Raw genomic sequence first — 19,334 nt, 5'->3', positions numbered from 1 at the left:
TCCAATCTGTTACCTGGATTTATTGCACCCGTTACTGAAATAGTTGTTCCAGTTTAGATATTCTCATATCTTAGTCTTCCCAGCCCTGGCACTCATTCTGAATGCAGGTTGCAGGTGACTAAAAATTCAAAATGTTGGATTTCTCCACTCAGGCTGGATTCCAGTAGTAATTACACATCACTTTGCAAAAAGCATAATGTGCTTTTCAGGACCGGTGTGGCCTGTAAACTATGATTTATTTGAGGCCACTAAAAAAAGAATGCCTTATAAAATATGTATATTTTTAAATAATACAATTGGAATGCCAACATGGTGAGGACAAGAGGAATAAAATTGAGTGAATAAAACTACCATGTCTCTGTCACTAGCAAACACAGTCATGGGTGGTACTGGTAATTCTAATATTCACTCAAAAGGCACCCTGGGACGTATGCAAATAAGGCTTAAAACCTTAGAGCAGGGCTATTCAAATCCGGTCCTGGAGGGCCAAAACATTTCTGGTTTTGGATTTTTGTATGGTTCTTCAAAGAACCATCCCATTTATGGTTCTTCAGAGACCCTAAAATGGTTGCCCTTTGGCATTGCTCTCAAGAACTTTATTTGGTCCCAACTTGCACCTTTACTTTTAAGAATGTAGATTAGTGCCGTAGGAGCCACAGTGTGTGAGGATGGCCGGGCATCCCTTTTAGGGGCATGTGCGGGAGGGTTCTTGAAATGTAACATACAGGATTTAAAAATAAATACAAGCCGCTGGAAGCCAGTGGGCCATTCTAGCTGTTTCGGTTAATACAAAATAGATTTTTCATAAAATGTATTTCATACATTTTAGAATAACGCTGTAATGTAACAAAATGTGTAAAAAGTCAAGGGGTCTGAATACTTTCCCAAATGCACTATATATAATGAAGGTAGACTAATTACTTTTTGAATAACAGTTATTAACATTTTCAGCATCATGCAAGACAAATGATTTTGTTTACCATAATAATCTATTATTCATTAAACAATTATCATCTTGTCACCATCTCTTTTGAAGCCTACAGATGAGCTATAAAGGGCCTATAACTAGGGTTCCTTTTTTACGTTTCGACCGTTCAATTGAACGGAAACGGTGCTGTACTGAACGACCTGTTGAAAAACTGGGAGGGTTGTGGGTTGGGGAACGCTGTCAGCATGGCCACTGTCCTTTAAATAAGTCACTCGTTGCTTCAAGCCGCACCTTGCCACGCCCACCAAACGGGAGCAAACGTACCTCAAAGTTTGTTCAAGAATGTGCAACAACGGTTTGGGGAAACGTGTCGTTCAGTACAAACTGTTCCGCAACATAGTAAACGTTAAATCGAACTGAACGCACCTATAGAAAGACAACTGCGTGGAAAATGAAAGGGGGAATTCTGGGAGGTGAAGTATTTTGGTGTAAGGTGTGGTTTAGAGCAGGCGGCGGTGCTTTCCAGAAGGCTTTCATAAATACCCTGAACAAGAGTGAAATCACGGATAAACAGCAAAACATTGATTGGTTAAACACACACATCATATTCTACCAGCACCACACAAGACGAATTAGATGAAGCTGGGGGCGCTTTTTTTCAACAACTCCATCACCCGAATGTCTCCGTATTCATAGAGGGCTGTCTCCCAATTCCTAGGAGTCATTTCATTGGACAAGGCCGGGGATTCCTCTTCTGCCATTGCATGGGCGATATTTCGGTCACAGTGTGGTACTGTCTCATGTGGTGGGGTTCTCACTTATTAAAAAGGTAAGTGCTATTCCGAATCATTGGGACTTCCACTCCCTATACCCTAACCCTAATTTTAACCCCAACACTTACCCTAACCCTATAATTAACCATAATCCTTACCAGTTAGGGTGAACCTCATCAGATTTCAAATTCAATGGGGTGACGTCAGAGTTGTACATCCCACGGATCCCGTATAGCAATGACGCGGATGGATATTGAAAGCCCTTTGCTGTAGCTGGAGAGTGGAAGGTAGGGTTTCTTCTTCGGTTAATTTCTAAACTAGTTATGTTATAGACGAACACTTATGAGGGACAGTGTTTAATTTGAGTAGGCTAGAGAAAAACACATTTTATGATCAGAGATCGTCGTATAATGGTAGAGAGAGAGAATTAGAGTAAAGCGACAGCCAGACAGTCAGCAATGGTCTGCTTTTCCAGAAAAATGACTGTAACTCAACAAGGGTCTTTATAAATGTTTCATTTTATATTATGGCAGCAAGAGCAGAGGGATCTTTGGCTAAGGTCACGACAATCACACATTTTTCAAGTCATTGTTTTTCTTCAAATGTCATTCTTTAGATTATTTACATTCTTGTTGAATATTATATTACCATATTTTTCCCTTTAAGTGTAATTACAAATAGGGCATGAAATTATTCTTTCAGAATATATCCCCCCCCTCATTTTACATGGTAGCCTACTTATTTGAGATTGTGGATGTGCAAACTGAGGCCGGGGTGTGCTTGTAAGGGCTTGCCTTGCAAGCATCTGTGTTGTTGGTCTACAGGAGGCTGGAGAGAGTTGATGTATAGGGCTCGTTTATCTGTATGGCAGATGGTTCGCGCGATCTACCGTGCGTGCTGCTTGCGCTCATATATCTCCGTTTTCTACAGCAGATTACATTTTAATATTCCATCTCCACACGCGCCTTCTCGAAATTATTTAATTTTGGCAGCATCCAGGATGGGGTTGGGGGGAGGGGTTACGTTGCCTCTCACGCGACTCCTAGGCTACAATATGGTGATCAATTTATAAAGCATATACATCCCTATTATAGAGAGCATGTTCCTCCACCATGCATTATTGAAACTCGGTGTCTTTGCCAGAAACACATGTAAGAACCATTTTATGTGTGGGCTACTGTATGACATCATGCCCAGCGCCCTGATTTAAGTAGAAATCCAGCTGCACCCATCATGGATTGAAGAGGTGGAGGTGGAGGGGGATGACATTCCTAAAAAGCAACTGTTCGCAATCGTAAACATTTTATCATGAGGCATTTGCAACGTTATTATTTCTCAATACAATATACTTTATGATTTTGTAAGACATGTAATATCAAGATCATAGTAGTAGCCTGTTGTTATTTTATCATAAACATTGGGAAAATGGCTGAATTTCTTATTGCATTTTATCAGGGTACACTGCGGCCTGACTTTGTGCTCCTCTTTCCTCTTCTCTCCTCCCACAGGTTAGAAAGTCTTGGTCTGAGTAGCAGGCTGGTAGGATGGCGGAAGGTAAGAACATAGCATGGCCTGCTCCTCTGGATCTCCTATGGCTAATCTGTTCATTGGAACAACTGTATTATAACCTGTATCATAACAGTGTTAGAACTGTACTATAACTATACTTAAACAGTATTGCATTATTGTATACGGGGTTTGTATATGTACAGTGCAGTCAGAAAGTTTTCAGACCCCTAGACTCCTTCCACATTTTGTTACGTTACAGCCTTGTTCTAAAATTGATTACATTTGTTTTTTTCCCTCTTCAATCTACACACAATACCCCATAATGATGAAGCAAAAACATGTCAACATTGAAGAGGGGACTCCGGGATGCTGGCCTTCGAGGCAGAGCTGCAAAGAAAAAGCCATATCTCAGACTGGGCAATAAAAAGAAAATATTAAGATGGGAAAAAGAACACAGACACTGGACAGAGGAACTCTGTCTTGGAGGTCAGCATCCCGGAGTCGCCTCTTCACTGTTGACATTGAGACTGGTGTTTTGCAGGTACTATTTAATGAAGCTGCCAGTTGAGGACTTGTGAGGCGTCTGTTTCTCAAACTAAACACTCTAATGTACTTGTCCTCTTGCTCAGTTGTGGACTGGGGCCTCCCACTCCTCTTTCTATTCTGGTTAGGGCCAGTTTGCACTGTTCTACATAGCGTTGTACCAGATCTTCAGTTTCTTGGCAATTTCTCGCATGAAACAGGCTTCATTTCTCAGAAAGAGAATAGACTGATGAGTTTCAGAAGAAAGTTATTTGTTTCTGGCCATTTTGAGCCTGTAATCAAACCCATAAATGCTGATGCTCCAGATACTCAACTAGTCTAAAGAAGGACAGTTAATCAGAACAAACATTTTCAGCTGTGCTAACATAATTGCAAAAGGGTTTTCTAATGACCAATTAGCCTTTTAAAATGATGAACTTGGATTAGCTAACACAATGTGCCATTGGAACAAAGGAGTGATGGTTGCTGATAATTGGCCTCTGTACACCTATGTAGATATTCCATAAAAAATCAGCCGTTTCCAGCAACAATAGTCATTTACAACATTGACAATGTCAACACTGTATTTCTGATCAATTTAATGTTATTTTAATGGCAAAAAATGTGCTTTTCTTTCAAAAACAAGGACATTTCTAAGTGCCCCCAAACTTTTGAACGGTAGTGTAAGCATTCAGTCCCTTTACTCAGTACTTTATTGAAGCACCTTTAGCAGCGATTACAGCCATGATTCTTCTTGTTATGACGCTACAAGCTTGGCACACCTGCATTTGGGGAGTTTCTCCCATTCTTCTCTGCAGATCCTCTCAAGCTCTGTCAGGTTGGATGGGGAGCGTCACTGCACAGCTATTTTCAGGTCTTTCCAGAGATGTTCGATCGGGTTCAAGTCCGGGCTCTGGCGGGGCCACTCAAGGACATTCAGAGACTTGTCCCGAAGCCACTCCTGCGTTGTCTTGGCTGTGTTGCTTAGGGTCGTTGACCTGTTGGAAGGTGAACCTTCTCCCCAGTCTGAGGTCCTGAGCGCTCTGGAGCAGGTTTTCATCAAGGATCTCTCTGTACTTTGCTCTGTTCATCTTTCCCTTGATCCTGACTAGTCTCCCAGTCCCTGCCGCTGAAAAACATCCCCACAGCATGATGCTGCCACCACCGTACTTCAGTATAGTGATGGCGGCAGGTTTCCTCCAGACGTGACACTTGGCATTCAGGCCAAATAGTTTAATCTTGGTTTCATCAGATCCGAGAATCTTGTTATTCATGGTCTGAGAGACTTTAGGTGCCTTTTGGCAAACCAAGCAGGCTGTCATGGGCCTTTTAGGGCTTCCGTCTGGCCACACTACCATAAAGGCCTGATTGGTGGAGTGCTGCAGAGATGGTTGTCCTTCTGGAATGTTCTCCCATCTCCACAGGGGATCTCTGGAGCTCTGTCAGAGTTGTCATCAGGTTATTGGTCACCTCACTGACAAAGGGCCTTCTTCCCCAATTACTCAGTTTGGCTGGGTGGCCAGCTCTAGGAAGAGTCTTGGTGGTTCCAAACTTCTTCCATTAAAGAATGATAGAGGCCACTGTGTTCTTGGGCACCTTCAATATTGCAGACATTTTTTGGAACCCTTCCCCAGATCTGTGCCTAAACACAATCCTGTCTCGGAGGTCTACCGACAATTTCTTTGACCTCATGGCTTGGTTTTTGCTCTGACATGCACTGTCAACTGTGGGACCTTATATAGACATGTGTGTGCCTTTGCAAATCATGTCCAATCAATAGAAACATCTCAAGGGTCTGAATACTTATGTAAATAAGTAAAAATGTTAATTGTAAAAATATCTAAAAAAAAAACATTTTTCACTATGTCATTATAGGGTATTGTGTGTAATTGTATGTAATTGTAACGGCGTTCTTCTTTTGTTGAAAGAAAGTCGGACCGAAATGCAGCGTGTAAGTTACTCATGTTTAATGTGAAAACAAACAAACAAACTATACATGAAATAACTTAATAAATACAAAAACAACAAACGGAACGTGAAACCTATTACAGCCTGACTGGTGCACACTACACAGAGACAGGAACAATCACCCACGAAATGCAAAGCGAAACCAGGCTACCTAAATACGGTTCCCAATCAGAGACAACGAGAATCACCTGACTCTGATTGAGAACCGCCTCAGGCAGCCAAACCTATTAAACACACACACCCCTAATCAGCTACAATCCCAACTACTACAAACTCCAATAAGAAAATACAATACATTAACCCATGTCACACCCTGGTCTGACTAACTAATAAAATAAAACACAAAATACTAAGACCAAGGCGTGACAGTAATTTAACAAAATGTGGGAAATTGAAGGGGTCTGAATACTTTCCGGATGCGTTGTATCAGTTGCTCTCTCTGTGTGCCTCCCAAATGGCGCCCTAGCCCTTGTATAGTGCTCTACTTTTGACCAAGCCCTATAGGGAATGGGTTGCCGTTTGGGACACAACCTTTGACTGCTCCCCATTGGAAAGGGAACACTGTGCGTGTGTGTGTGTGTGTGTGTGTGTGTGTGTGTGTGTGTGTGTGTGTGTGTGTGTGTGTGTGTGTGTGTGTGTGTGTGTGTGTGTGTGTGTGTGTGTGTGTGTGTGTGTGTGTGTGTGTGTGTGTGTGTTCAACAGAATGTGTGAATACATAAGAATAGATAACCAAGGTCAACCGGCCACAGGTCACCTTCTCGAAGCTGCAGCTCTTCTCCACGCAGAGGGAGTGTGTGTGTTTGAGTGTGTGTTTGTGTCATGCTCTTTCATGTTCTCCTCGCTGTGAGTCAGTTGCATTCCTAGATGGGAAGGATGCTCACAAACACACACACGCTCACTCTCCAATCTTTCTCTTTGTAGCGTTCCTAGATGGAAAGGATGCTCACTCTCTCCTCAAGCGCTTCCCCCGAGCCAACAGTTTCCTGGAGGAGTTCAGACAGGGTAACATCGAACGGGAGTGTGTGGAGGAGAGCTGCAGCTTCGAGGAGGCCAATGAAGTGTTCGAGAACAAAGAGAGAACAGTAAATTATATCACACTCCTCTTTAGATACACAGATTTATTGATTACTGGGCTGAATCATTGAGTTCTGGTTATTGAGTTTTGGTTATACATGTATGTGCCCATACATTATGTGTGTTATAACACACGTCTCTCCTCTCCTCGTCTTCACCCTCTCTCCTCACTTCTGTCCTCTTCTGTCCTCTTTTCTGTCCTCTCTACTCCTCTTCTACACCCGTCTCCTCTTATCCTCCCTTTTCCTCGCAGGTTGGCGGTTATTATCATGAATCTGAGCAAATAATTACAGTTGAAATCGTGCGTTTACATACACGCCAAATACATTTAAACTCAGTTTTTCGCAATTCCTGACATTTAATCCTAGTACAAATAAGTTGGATGAATTTTGGCCCATTCCTCCTGACAGAGCCGGTGTAACTGAGTCAGGTTTGTAGGCCTCCTTGCAAACACACACTTTTTCAGTTCTGCCCACACATTTTCTATGGGATTGAGGTCAGGGCTTTGTGATGGCCACTCCAATACCTTGACTTTGATGCCCTTAAGCCATTTTGCCACAACTTTGGAAGTATGCTTGGGGTCATTGTCCATTTGGAAGACCCATTTGCGACCCGGCTTTAACTGATGTCTTGAGATGTTGCTTCAATATATCCATATCATTTTCCTGCCTCATGATGCCATCTATTTTGTAAGTGCACCAGTCCCTCCTGCAGCAAAGCACCCCCACAACATGATGCTGCCACCCCTGTACTTCATGGTTGGGATGGTGTTCTTCAGCTTGCAAGCCTCCCCCTTTTTCCTCCAAACATAACCATGGTCATTATGGCCAAACAGTGCTCTTTTTGTTTCATCAGACCAGAGGACATTTCTCCAAAAAGTACGATCTTAGTCCCCATGTGCAGTTGCAAACCGCAGTCTGGCTTTTTCGTGGAGGTTTTGGAGCAGTGGCTTCTTTCTTGCTGAGCAGACTTTCAGGTTATGTTGATGTGGAAATTGTTTTACTGTGAATATAGATATTTTTGTACCTGTTTCCTCCAGCATCTTCACGAGGTCCTTTGCTGTTGTTCTGGAATTGATTTGCACTTTTCGCACCAAAGTACGTTCATCTCTAGGAGACAGAGCACGTTTTCTTCCTGAGCGGTATGACGGCTGCGTTGTCCCATGGTGTTTAAACTTGCGTACTATTGTTTGTACAGATGAATGTGGTACCTTCGGGCGTTTGGAGATTGCTTCCAAGGATGAACCAGACTTGTGGAGGTCTACAATTGTTTTTCTGAGGTCTTGGCTGATTTCTTTTGATTTTCCCATGATGTCAAGCAAAGAGGCACTGAGTTTGAAGGTAGGCCTTGAAATGCATCAGCAGGTACACCTCCAATTGTCTAAAATTATGTCAATTAGCCCATCAGAAGCTTCTAAACCCTGGATATAATTTTCTGGAATTTTCCAAGCTGTTTAAAGCCACAGTCAACTTAGTGTATGTCAACTTCTGACCCACTGGAAATGTGATAAGGTAAATCAGAAATAATCTGTCTGTAAACATTTGTTGGAAAAATTACTTGTGTCATGCACAAACTATATGTCATAACCGACTTGCCAAAACTTGGTTAAACAGAAATGTGTGGAGTGGTTGAAAATTGAGTTTTAATGTCTCCAACCTAAGTGTATGTAAACTTCCGACTTCAACTGTATTATTACTTAACTGTTTCCACAGCATTTCTTTAGTTTGCTCTACCTTTTGGTCCAACTGTTTGTGCCAACAATAATTATTGTTGGCACAAACTTAACTCCAATACAGTACCAGCAGCGTATGTGATAAGTCAAAAGAGACGAGTGCAAAAAGGGTACATTTAGAATTCCGGGTAGTTATTGGTTAACTATTTAACTATCAACTTATTGGTTCACAGAATTCCATTCTTCCAGCTACGCCACCATGTCTGTGTCAATAACTGATTTCACTTCTATATACCTCTTCTCACAGGACTAGTATTACTATAGTACATTGGTTATGTAATTATTACCCCAGCATGTCTGTTTTTCCAGTGGGTGTTTCAGGTAGGACTAGTATAACTATAGTACATTGGTTATGTAATCATTACCCCAGCATGTGGTTTTTTCCAGTGGGTGTTTCAGGTAGGACTAGTATAACTATAGTACATTGGTTATGTAATCATTACCCCAGCATGTCTGTTTTTCCAGTGGGTGTTTCAGGTAGGACTAGTATAACTATAGTACATTGGTTATGTAATCATTACCCCAGCATGTCTGTTTTTCCAGTGGGTGTTTCAGGTAGGACTAGTATAACTATAGTACATTGGTTATGTAATCATTACCCCAGCATGTCTGTTTTTCCAGTGGGTGTTTCAGGTAGGACTAGTATAACTATAGTACATTGGTTATGTAATCATTACCCCAGCATGTCTGTTTTTCCAGTGGGTGTTTCAGGTAGGACTAGTATAACATTGGTTATAATCATTACCCCAGTGTCTGTTTTTCCACAGGTTAGTATAACTATAGTTATTGGTTATGTAATCATTACCCCAGCATGTCTGTTTTTCCAGTGGGTGTTTCAGGTAGGACTAGTATAACTATAGTACATTGGTTATGTAATCATTACCCCAGCATGTCTGTTTTTCCAGTGGGTGTTTCAGGTAGGACTAGTATAACTATAGTACATTGGTTATGTAATCATTACCCCAGCATGTCTGTTTTTCCAGTGGGTGTTTCAGGTAGGACTAGTATAACTATAGTACATTGGTTATGTAATCATTACCCAGTGGGTGTTTCAGCATGTACATCGGTTTTTCCAGTGGTTCTTCCAGTGTTTCAGGTAGGACTAGTATAACTATAGTACATCGGTTATGTAATCATTACCCCAGCATGTCTGTTTTTCCAGTGGGTGTTTCAGGTAGGACTAGTATAACTATAGTACATTGGAACACTTATGTAATTATTACCCACAGAAACATGTAAAACCCAGACTGTTTTTCCAGTGGGTGTTTCAGGTAGGACTAGTATAACTATAGTACATTGGTTATGTAATCATTACCCCAGCATGTCTGTTTTTCCAGTGGGTTTTTCCTGACTTCGTCTGAAAACAAACAATTAACACAATAACTAATATGTTTCAGGTCTGTTTTTAAACCAGTGGATGATTCAGGACTAGTATAACTATAGAACATTGGTTATGTAATCCCCAGCATGTACCAGGACCAGAACATGTCTGTTTTTCCAGTGGATGATTCAGTAAAATTACAGGGTTATGTAATTATTACCCCAGCATGTCTGTTTTTCCAGTGGATGATTCAGACAGGACTAGTATTACTATAGAACATCGGTTATGTAATTATTACCCCAGCATGTCTGTTTTTCCAGTGGATGATTCAGACAGGACTAGTATTACTATAGAACATTGGTTATGTAATTATTACCCCAGCATGTCTGTTTTTCCAGTGCTTGATTCAGACAGGACTAGTATTACTATAGAACATCGGTTATGTAATTATTACCCCAGCATGTCTGTTTTTCCAGTGCTTGATTCAGACAGGACTAGTATTACTATAGAACATCGGTTATGTAATTACTAGCATGTCTGTTTGTCCAGTGGATGATTCAGACAGGACTATTGAACATTGGTTATGTAATTATTACCCCAGCATGTTTGTTTTCCAGTGGATGATTCAGACAGGACTAGTATTACTATAGAACATCGGTTATGGCATGTCTGTTTTTCCAGTGCTTGATTCAGACAGGACTAGTATTACTATAGAACATTGTTTATGTAATTATTACCCCAGCATGTCTGTTTTTCCAGTGGATGATTCAGACAGGACTAGTATTACTATAGAACATTGGTTATGTAATTATTACCCCAGCATGTCTGTTTTTCCAGTGGATGAGTGACAGGACTTACTTAAACATCGGTTATGTAATCATTACCCCGGCATGTTTGTTTTTCCAGTGGATGATTCAGACTCTATACAAAACCCCAATGTCTGTTTTTCCAGTGGATGAATCAGACAGGACTTATTCACTGTAGAACATCGGTTATGAATATTACCCCAGCATGTCTGTTTTTCCAAAGACAGGACTAGAAAAGAACATTGTTTATGTAATTATTACCCCAGAATGTGTTTTTCCAGTGGATGAAAGACAGGACTAATTACATAGAACATTGATGTAATTATTACCCCAGCATGTCTGTTTTTCCAGTGGATGATTCAGACCACAAACAAAAATGTTTATGGACATTGTATTTTGAGAAAGACAATGCATATCAATGAGAACCATGTGTAACCTATGCAGACCACTCATCTTTTAAAATAGAAGTTTTGCACCAGGAAAGTTGATATGTGACAAAGCTTATCATTCATTTGTAGGCTATGTGAATATCACTTTGTTTTAAGCGTCAATTTTTTCCCCGTGTTTTTACCCAAACTGAGTGCAGCACCCATTAAACTCTGTAATAATCCCTCAAAACACAGGGATGACGATTTGCACTGGCTAAATATTATCAGAGGACCTGGGAGTTTGCCGAAAAACAGTAGGTTTTTAGGGCTGGGATAATAACGTTCCTGCCAAGTAAAAACAACTGACATGGCAGATTCGGACAGGACTAAAATGATGGATGTGGTGATTTGTTCTCGTGCACATAATTACATTACCTGAGCTCCCACAGTAAAACTTAGCCCATCCCAATAGGGCTTTAAGGTTATACTTTGCACTTAAAATGTAAATCTCAGAGCTAAGGTATTTGTTTAAGTGCAATGTGTAGCAATACAGGTGAAATCAGTTATTGACACAGACATGGTGGTGTCGCAGGAAGATTGGAATGCTTTGAACCAATAGTTTGTCAGTTCAAATCCCAGGTGTAGACATGTTGGACATGAATTACTGTATAAATGACCATGTGCAATGTAACTATGTACTGTAATGTGAACTATGTACATGAAAGTTTGAAGAAGTTGTATGTGAAAATCACTGTGTTTAACTAGTTCCACAACCTTTTTTAGGTAAGATGTCCCAAAAATAATTTGTAGTTGAATGAACATATGAGACACTTTGAGTAAACACATTTTAATTTGACAGAATTTTTGGCAATTGTTATCACATTTTTTAAAGTTCAGGTAACACTGACCAAAAAGTTGAGTAAACAAAAAAAACACTTAATAATATTTAGTTGAAACACTTGTTGTTGTTTTTTTACAGTGTAGATGGGCCAGCTGCAAAGTCAAAATTTACTATATCGTCAAAATTCATGAAAACAGAAATTTGCTTTTTGGTCTTAATAAATGCCAACCTGCCTCTACTCTCCACCAGATGGAGTTCTGGAAGACTCGCAGTGTGTACACGGTGAGCAGCCACGAGCAGACCAGGGACGGCCGTTCAGAGGGCCACCTCTACATGGTGGTTCCCCTGCTGGGCGTGGCTCTCCTCCTCCTCATCGCCCTCTTCCTCATCTGGAGGTGCCAGCTGCAGAAGGCCACACGGCGGCGGCCCGCCTACACCCAGAACCGCTACATGAACAACCGCAACACCCGCAGCCTGCCGCGCATCCTGGTCCACCGGGACACGCCATCCCACTCCGAGACCCCCTTATCCAGGCCCACGGTGGTGGTGAGTGGGGTGGAGAGAGTAGTAGGAGGAAGTGGAGGAGGGTCGCTGGTTTGCGCTGCAAACGTTCCCCAAGAACCTCACTCCCACCCTCAGAACACTCGCTCAGCCCTGTACGTCCAGGATTCGTCTGTGTCAGTAGCGTCGCGTCTCTCCGGTGCCACACCTCCTCCTTCCTATGAGGAGGTGACAGGACACCTGGAGAGCAGCAGCGACGAGGTGTCGGCGCCGTACAGCGACCCTCCGCCCAAATATGAGGAGATTGTCAAGGAGAAGTAAGCAGGGAGGGATGGAGGGAGGGAGGCTGGGCCGGGCGTCATACTGTCAGATCCATCCCTCCCTCCATTGTCCTTGTCTCTGGTCTGAGGGGCTGGCAAACTGCTAGCTATCCGTGGGAAAGAATGCACTGTGGTATCTAATATCTTGAAGCACTTGTTGTATCTATCGCTGACTGACTACTGTACAAGGTTTGGAACGACGATGATCTGTGCTACACTGTGTTTTCTTCTTGAGTTATCTATCTTGCCAATGCCTGGGGTTTGGCAGGCGTGTTTTGATTTTGCGTTGTTGTTATGCATCAGTGTTTCTCACTGTACTCTGAATGTGGTGGTCATTGTTTACTAGTGCGTATGACTCTGCAGTGAAGCGCTATATCCATAATAACTGTATATTTATACTGTCTACTTTACCACCTTTCTCTCATCACACCAGCTGTAGCTAGTCACTTGGAGAAATACAATCGCTGCGTCTACACTGCCATCCCCCCTAAACACTGAAGAAACGACACCTTTCCCGGACACCCTGAGGCACCTTTAAATGTGTCAGCCATCCCAAATGGTGCCCTATTCCCTACATAGTGTACTCACTACTTTTGACCAGGGTCATTTGGGACGTGGTTGTGAGAGGAATGGAACATTGCCAAGTCACCCTCCATCCCCTGAGAGGAAGAGACTACTGTGTGGATGAAGGTAGTGAGGAAGTTTCCAAGCCCTCAGTAGTACTTCTTCCTCTCCAGAGTTGTGCCATGACTCATGATAAAGGAGAGTTGATTTGCCAAATGTGCACTGCTGATTACGTGTACTGCTTTCTAAACACACAAAATGAAAAGAAAAAGTATATTCTTTCATTTATTGAAAATAGTATGGTTTAACAAACAGAAACAGTAGCCAGTGCTTGTGGACTATGGGACTATAGGACTATCTTATTATGAAGAGGATGCAGCCAGACACAGTGGATGAGTTGGGATCTTCAGTGTTTCTCCTCTTTGTCTGAATCCAACGCCAAGGCCGTCTTTCTCCACATACATCCTCTGGTCATGGAAGGGCCTTGAATTAAGAGGAAACGGATGCACTCCAAGTCTATGGTGGGAAGAACACGCATACTATCTCAAAATGTCAATCAGGTATTTGAGTTTTTGGCTAATTAGAAAATAATTGAATGACCTGATAATTAATTTCAGTCCTTTATTAAGCTAACCAGTAAATATACTATCTTACACACATAAACAAAGACACACAGGTACGCACGCACGCACAAGGACACACACACACACACACACACACACACACACACACACACACACACACACACACACACAGGTACGCACGAATGCACACACAAACACACACACGGGTACGCAGACACACACACACGCACATGTACGCACGCACGCACACACACACACACACAAGTACGCACGAATGCACACACCCAACACACACACACACGGGTACGCAGGCACGGACACACACACACACACACACACACACACACACACACACACACACACACACACACACACACACACACACACACACACACACACACACACACACACACACACACACACACACACACACACAGAGGAAGCACAATCAGTAGCTCTGACAACATTCCAGTCAACCCTCAGCCTATCCCTCTCAAAGCTGCAGAGTGAGTTTTACAATGCTGGCTTCAGTACTGCTGTGCTATAACTGTTTACAATTGCTACTTTTTAAAATCTTGTTTAAATAGATGCGTAAGAAATCTCTAGACTAGTGAGCCATGGTCGGGTATATCACCATCATGACTGCTGAATGGTACAAATGCTCTTCTTTTCTTTAGTCTCTTCTTGTTTTGTTGTTTGCCTTTTGACTGCTTTTTCACTTGTGTCTCGTTTTGTTGGTGTTCAAACCTTGTTGAACCAGACATCCACCAACCAGGACATGCAACAGAAGTAGTGTTTCAGAATCAGCTCTGGTTGCCAGCAGTAACAGTCTCTATGTTATATACTAACCACTGCCAATGGCTGGACCAAATGGGATCACAAGATAACTCTGACTTGTACTGCAATACCTGGAGTACCTGTTTTTTACACAGGGGAGAGAGAAAAGGAGCGACCAAGGGCAGAGAGAGAGAGGGAGATAGGGAGCGGGAGATGCCCTCTGGCCTGTCTGGGGCCTTCTCCTCAAGGTTAGCAATGTAAGCGTCTGGCCTGGGCTTAGTCTGCTCTGCAGTTTTCCAAGGAAGGAGGGATGACAAAACACTAGGGCTTCTGCAGCGAAGGGAAGGAGGGATGGACACAGGGCTACTGCAATGGTCCTTTCCTTTCTAGAGGAGCTAGATGCTGGCTGCTTCTGATGATGTGAGCACTGTCTGTCTGCTTCTGATGATGCAAGCATTGTCTGTTTCTGTCTGCTGACTAGTTCCTAGTGTCCCCGGGCTCTCAAGGCTCTTTACACTGACATCTATTCTACAGTTTGTGCTGATTCATATTCATGGAATGAACAATGTGTGAGAGTGTGTGTGCGTGTATGTGTGTGTGAGATCCTGTATTTGTGCCCAAACTCTCCTTAAAAATTCACTTCACTAAAGATTGAAATACTCCACAAAAACAATTGTTTATGTTCTTTATTATATCTATATATTCATGCATGTACATGTAAATATACAGTGCGTTCGGAAAGTATTCAGACTCCTTGACTCTTTCCACATTTTGTTATGTTACAGCCTTATTCTAAAATTGATTAAATACTGTTTTCCCCTCAGAAGTCTACACACATGTCACGCCCTGGTCTTAGTATTTTGTGTTTTCTTCATTTATTTGGTCAGGCCAGGGTGTGACATGGGTTTTTGTATGTGGTGTGTTTTGTATTGTTTTTTTTTTCACATGTATTGGGATGGTAGCTTAGTGGGGTGTTCTAGGTGAATCTATGGCTGTCTGAAGTGGTTCTCAATCAGAGGCAGGTGTTTATCGTTGTCTCTGATTGGGAACCATATTTAGGCAGCCATATTCTTTGAGTGTTTCGTGGGTGATTGTCCTTTTGTCCTTATGTCCTTTTCCTGTCCTTGTTCGGTGTTAGTTTACACCAGTATAGGCTGTTTTCGGTTTTCTTGTTACGTTTGTTGTTTTTTGTATTTTGATTCGTGTTTACTTTTGTTTATTAAACATGGATCGCAATCTACACGCCGCATTTTGGTCCGACTCTCCTTCGCACATAGAAAACCGTAACAGAATCACCCACCACAACAGGACCAAGCGGCGTGTCAACAGGCAGGAGAAACAACAGAGGCAGCAGCAGCAGCAGCAGCAGCAGTGGGAGAGGCTGCACTATTTGGATAAATGGACTTGGGAGGAGATCCCTGACGGAGAAGGACCCTGGGAGCAGCCTGGAGAATATCGCCACCCCAAGGAAGAACTGGAGGCGGGAAAAGCGGAGAGGCGCTGGTATGAGGAGGCAGCACGGCGACGCGGATGGAAGCCCGAGAGTCAGCCCCAAAAATGTATTGGGGGGGGGCTATCAGGGAGTATGGCGACGCTAGGTAGGAGACCTACGCCAACTTCCTGTGCTTACCGGGGCTAGAGAGACCGGGCAGGCACCGTGTTATGCTGTGGTGCGCACGATGTCCCCAGTGTGGGTTCATAGCCCGGTGCGGTACATTCCAGCTCCGCGTATCGGCCGGGCTAGAGTGAGCGTCGAGCCAAATGCCATGAAGCCGGATCTACGCATCTGATCACCAGTGCGTCTCCTTGGGCCGGCTTACATGGCACCAGCCCTGCGCACGGTGTCCCCGGTTCGCCTGCATAGCCCAGTGCGGGAGAATCGAAATAGAGCCCAGGTGCATCCTGCTTCTACTGATCATATTTGAGATATTTTTACAACTTGATTGGAATCCACCTGTGATAAATTCAATTGATTGGACATGATTTGGAAAGGCACACACCTGTTTTTTTATAAGGTCCCACAGTTGACAGTGCATGTCAGAGCAAAAACCAAGCCATGAGGACGAAGGAATTGTCCGTAGAGATCCGAGACAGGATTATGTTGAGACACAGATTTGGGGTTGGCGTACCAAAAAATGTCTGCAGTATTGAAGGTCCCCAAGAACACAGTGGCCTCCATCATTCTTAAATAGAAGACGTTTGGAACCACCAAGACTCTTCGTAGAGCTGGCCGCCCAGCCAAACTGAGCAATCGGGGGCGAAGGTCCTTGGTCAGTGAGGTGACCAATAACCAGATGGTCACTCTGACAGCTCTAGAGTTCCTCTGTGGAGATGGGAGAACATTCCAGAAGGACAACTATCTCTGCAGCACTCCCCCAATCAGGCCTTTATGGTAGAGTTGCCAGACGGAAGCAACTCCTCAGTAAAAGGCACATGACAGCACATCTGGAGCTTGCCAAAAGCCACCTAAAGAGTCTCAGACCATGAGAAACTAGATTATTTGGCCTAAATGCCAAGGGTCACATCGAAAGGAAACCTGGCACCATCCCTACGGTGAAGTATGGTGGTGGCATTATCATGCTGTGGGGATGTTTTTCAGCAGCAGGGACTGAGAGACGAGTCAGGATCGAGGGAAAGATGAACAGAGCAAAACACAGAGAGATCCTTGATGAAAACCTGCTCCAGAGCGCTCAGGACCTCAGGACTGGGGTGAAGGTTCACCTACCAACAAGATAACGACCCCAAGCACAAAGCCTGTGTAGGAGTGGCTTCGGGACAAGTCTCTGAATGTCCTTGAGTGGCCAAGTCAGAGCTCGGACTTGAACCTGATCAAACATTTCTGGAGAGACCTGAAAATAGCTGTACAGCAACGCTCCCCATCCAACCTGACAGAGATTGAGAGGATCTGCAGAGAAGAATGGGAGAAACTCCCCAATTACAGGTGTGCCAAGCTTGTAGCGTCATACCCAAGAAGAATTGAGGTTGTAATTGCTGCCAAAGGTGCTTCAACAAAGTAATGAGTAAAAGGTCTGAATACTTATGTAAATGTCATATTTCAGTTTTTTATTATTAATACATTTTAATTAGAACTGTTTTTGCTTTGTCATTATGGATTATTGTGTGTAAATTGATGAGGGAAAAAACTATTTAATCAATTTTAGAATAAGCCTGTAACCTAACAAAATGTGGAAGAAGTCAAGGGGTTTGAATACTTTCCGAATGCACTGTAGATATATATGGCACACTACGGTTGATGTTTTCTAATGGTTTTTAATGGGTGCATGAATATCTGATCATTTTTGTCAATGACTTGGGTTCAACACTATGTCTACATCCCAAATGGCACTCTGTTCCCTATGAAATGCACTTCTTTTGACCAGAGGCCTCGGTGCCCTGGTCAAAAGTAGTCCACTATATAGGGAATAGGGTGCCATCTGGGACGAAGCCTATATCACTAGTCTAGAAGTGACTGTGCTTGTGATGCTGTTCAATGTTTAGAAAGACGAACCTTGAAGCCTCACAAATAGGGGCCAGAAGTTGAACCTGTTTAGAAAAACCATTGGCTCTATTCATGATCACGCCTCAAGAAAGAACTGTGAGCACAATGAGATGGACTTATATGATTGGTTTATAGTGATGCTACATTAGCCTGAATGCTGATCTGTTTGTGCTATCTTGCCAACTCCTGTCACTCATTGTCATGCCTAACATTGACTTCAAAATGACAGCAATGGAGTTGGCAAGAGCACAAACAGATCTGGGATCAGGCCAATGCTACAGGGAGTTCATTACGAAGAACACTGCTTGCTGCTCTCCACTGTTACATAAATCAGTCAACAACAGGTATAGGATCAGAAAACTGCAATTCTAACCTTTACCAGTAGCGGGATGAAAAACATCTGACCCTGTATCAGTGTATAACAGCTGTTTCTACCTACGGTGCATAAATGAGGGTTACAAGTGAGAGTAGCTTAGATAGGTCTCCTAGACTAATGAACCTTGGACAATCCAGGCCTCATCAACATTCAGTTAGTTCAGATACAGTTACATAAGCCACAGCCTGGCCTCCCACTCTGTTAAAGTTGATTTCACCCAGTTATCACGAAGAAACCACTGAAATGTTAGAAATGTCCAAATACTCATTCTCTTGTTACTGGATGTCCATTAAATGGGTTCAGCCTGACAAATGCTTTATTAATACTTACGTGTCTTTGACCAAAGTACCATACAGTCTGTCTCTGGTCCAGGACATTACATGTGGCCTTCTTCAACAAGGCTTGCCGCATGTAACACCCTGGACCAGAGCAACTGTGGTTTATGCTTCCTCCTGGTTCTGTCTGGTTGTGGATATACTGGACTTCCTGGGTCTCAAATGTCACCCTATTCCCTATATGGTTCACTTCTTTGGACCAGGACCCATAGGGATCTGGCAATAAATAGTGGACCATGTAGGGAATAGGGGGCCATTTGGGGACGCAAGCCTGCATGTGGGTCAGTGTGAGAGTCGGAGGAGAGGGTGATGTGAAGGGGGCTGGGTGTCTCTTATGACAGACCCAGTGGAATTGGTGGTGGTCCTAATGGAATACAATAGAGTTGAAATAGCTTGCTGTTAACCCAATTTCAAACACAAACCATGTGGTTGTACTGCTGCCTATCACTTTCTATGTATTATAAAGGGGGTGGGGGTTGCAACAAACATACATTCAGTCAGCTACTGTCATATTTTGGTATAGTTAAGTTGACAAC

At 43.0% G+C, this 19,334-nt stretch overlaps 1 protein-coding gene across 2 annotated transcripts; it reads left to right on the top strand.

Moving 5' to 3' along the window:
• The first annotated feature begins 1,682 nt into the window (after positions 1-1,682).
• Positions 1,683-17,716, top strand: LOC135514672 (transmembrane gamma-carboxyglutamic acid protein 3). Of its 2 annotated transcripts, none has more exons than XM_064938173.1 (4): positions 1,683-1,757; positions 3,210-3,255; positions 6,622-6,782; positions 12,092-17,716. In XM_064938173.1, exons 2-4 carry the CDS (start codon positions 3,246-3,248, stop codon positions 12,662-12,664), a joined length of 744 nt encoding a protein of 247 aa, XP_064794245.1. In that variant the 5' UTR covers positions 1,683-1,757; positions 3,210-3,245; the 3' UTR covers positions 12,665-17,716. The 2 variants fall into 2 exon arrangements, with proteins under 2 accessions (XP_064794245.1, XP_064794244.1); XM_064938172.1 differs by lacking the exon at positions 1,683-1,757 and adding an exon at positions 1,902-1,988.
• Positions 17,717-19,334: the final 1,618 nt, after the last annotated feature.

The sequence above is a fragment of the Oncorhynchus masou genome, chromosome 26 (genome assembly GCF_036934945.1).
Source record: "Oncorhynchus masou masou isolate Uvic2021 chromosome 26, UVic_Omas_1.1, whole genome shotgun sequence".
NCBI lineage: Eukaryota > Metazoa > Chordata > Actinopteri > Salmoniformes > Salmonidae > Oncorhynchus > Oncorhynchus masou.
This window is presented reverse-complemented; position numbering and strand designations above follow the sequence as displayed.

Excerpts from the sequence above, each read along its gene's own strand:
- LOC135514672 (XM_064938173.1), top strand. Across the intron at positions 6,783-12,091 it reads TCGAGAACAAAGAGAGAACA|ATGGAGTTCTGGAAGACTCG; the intron begins GTAAATTATATC and ends ACTCTCCACCAG.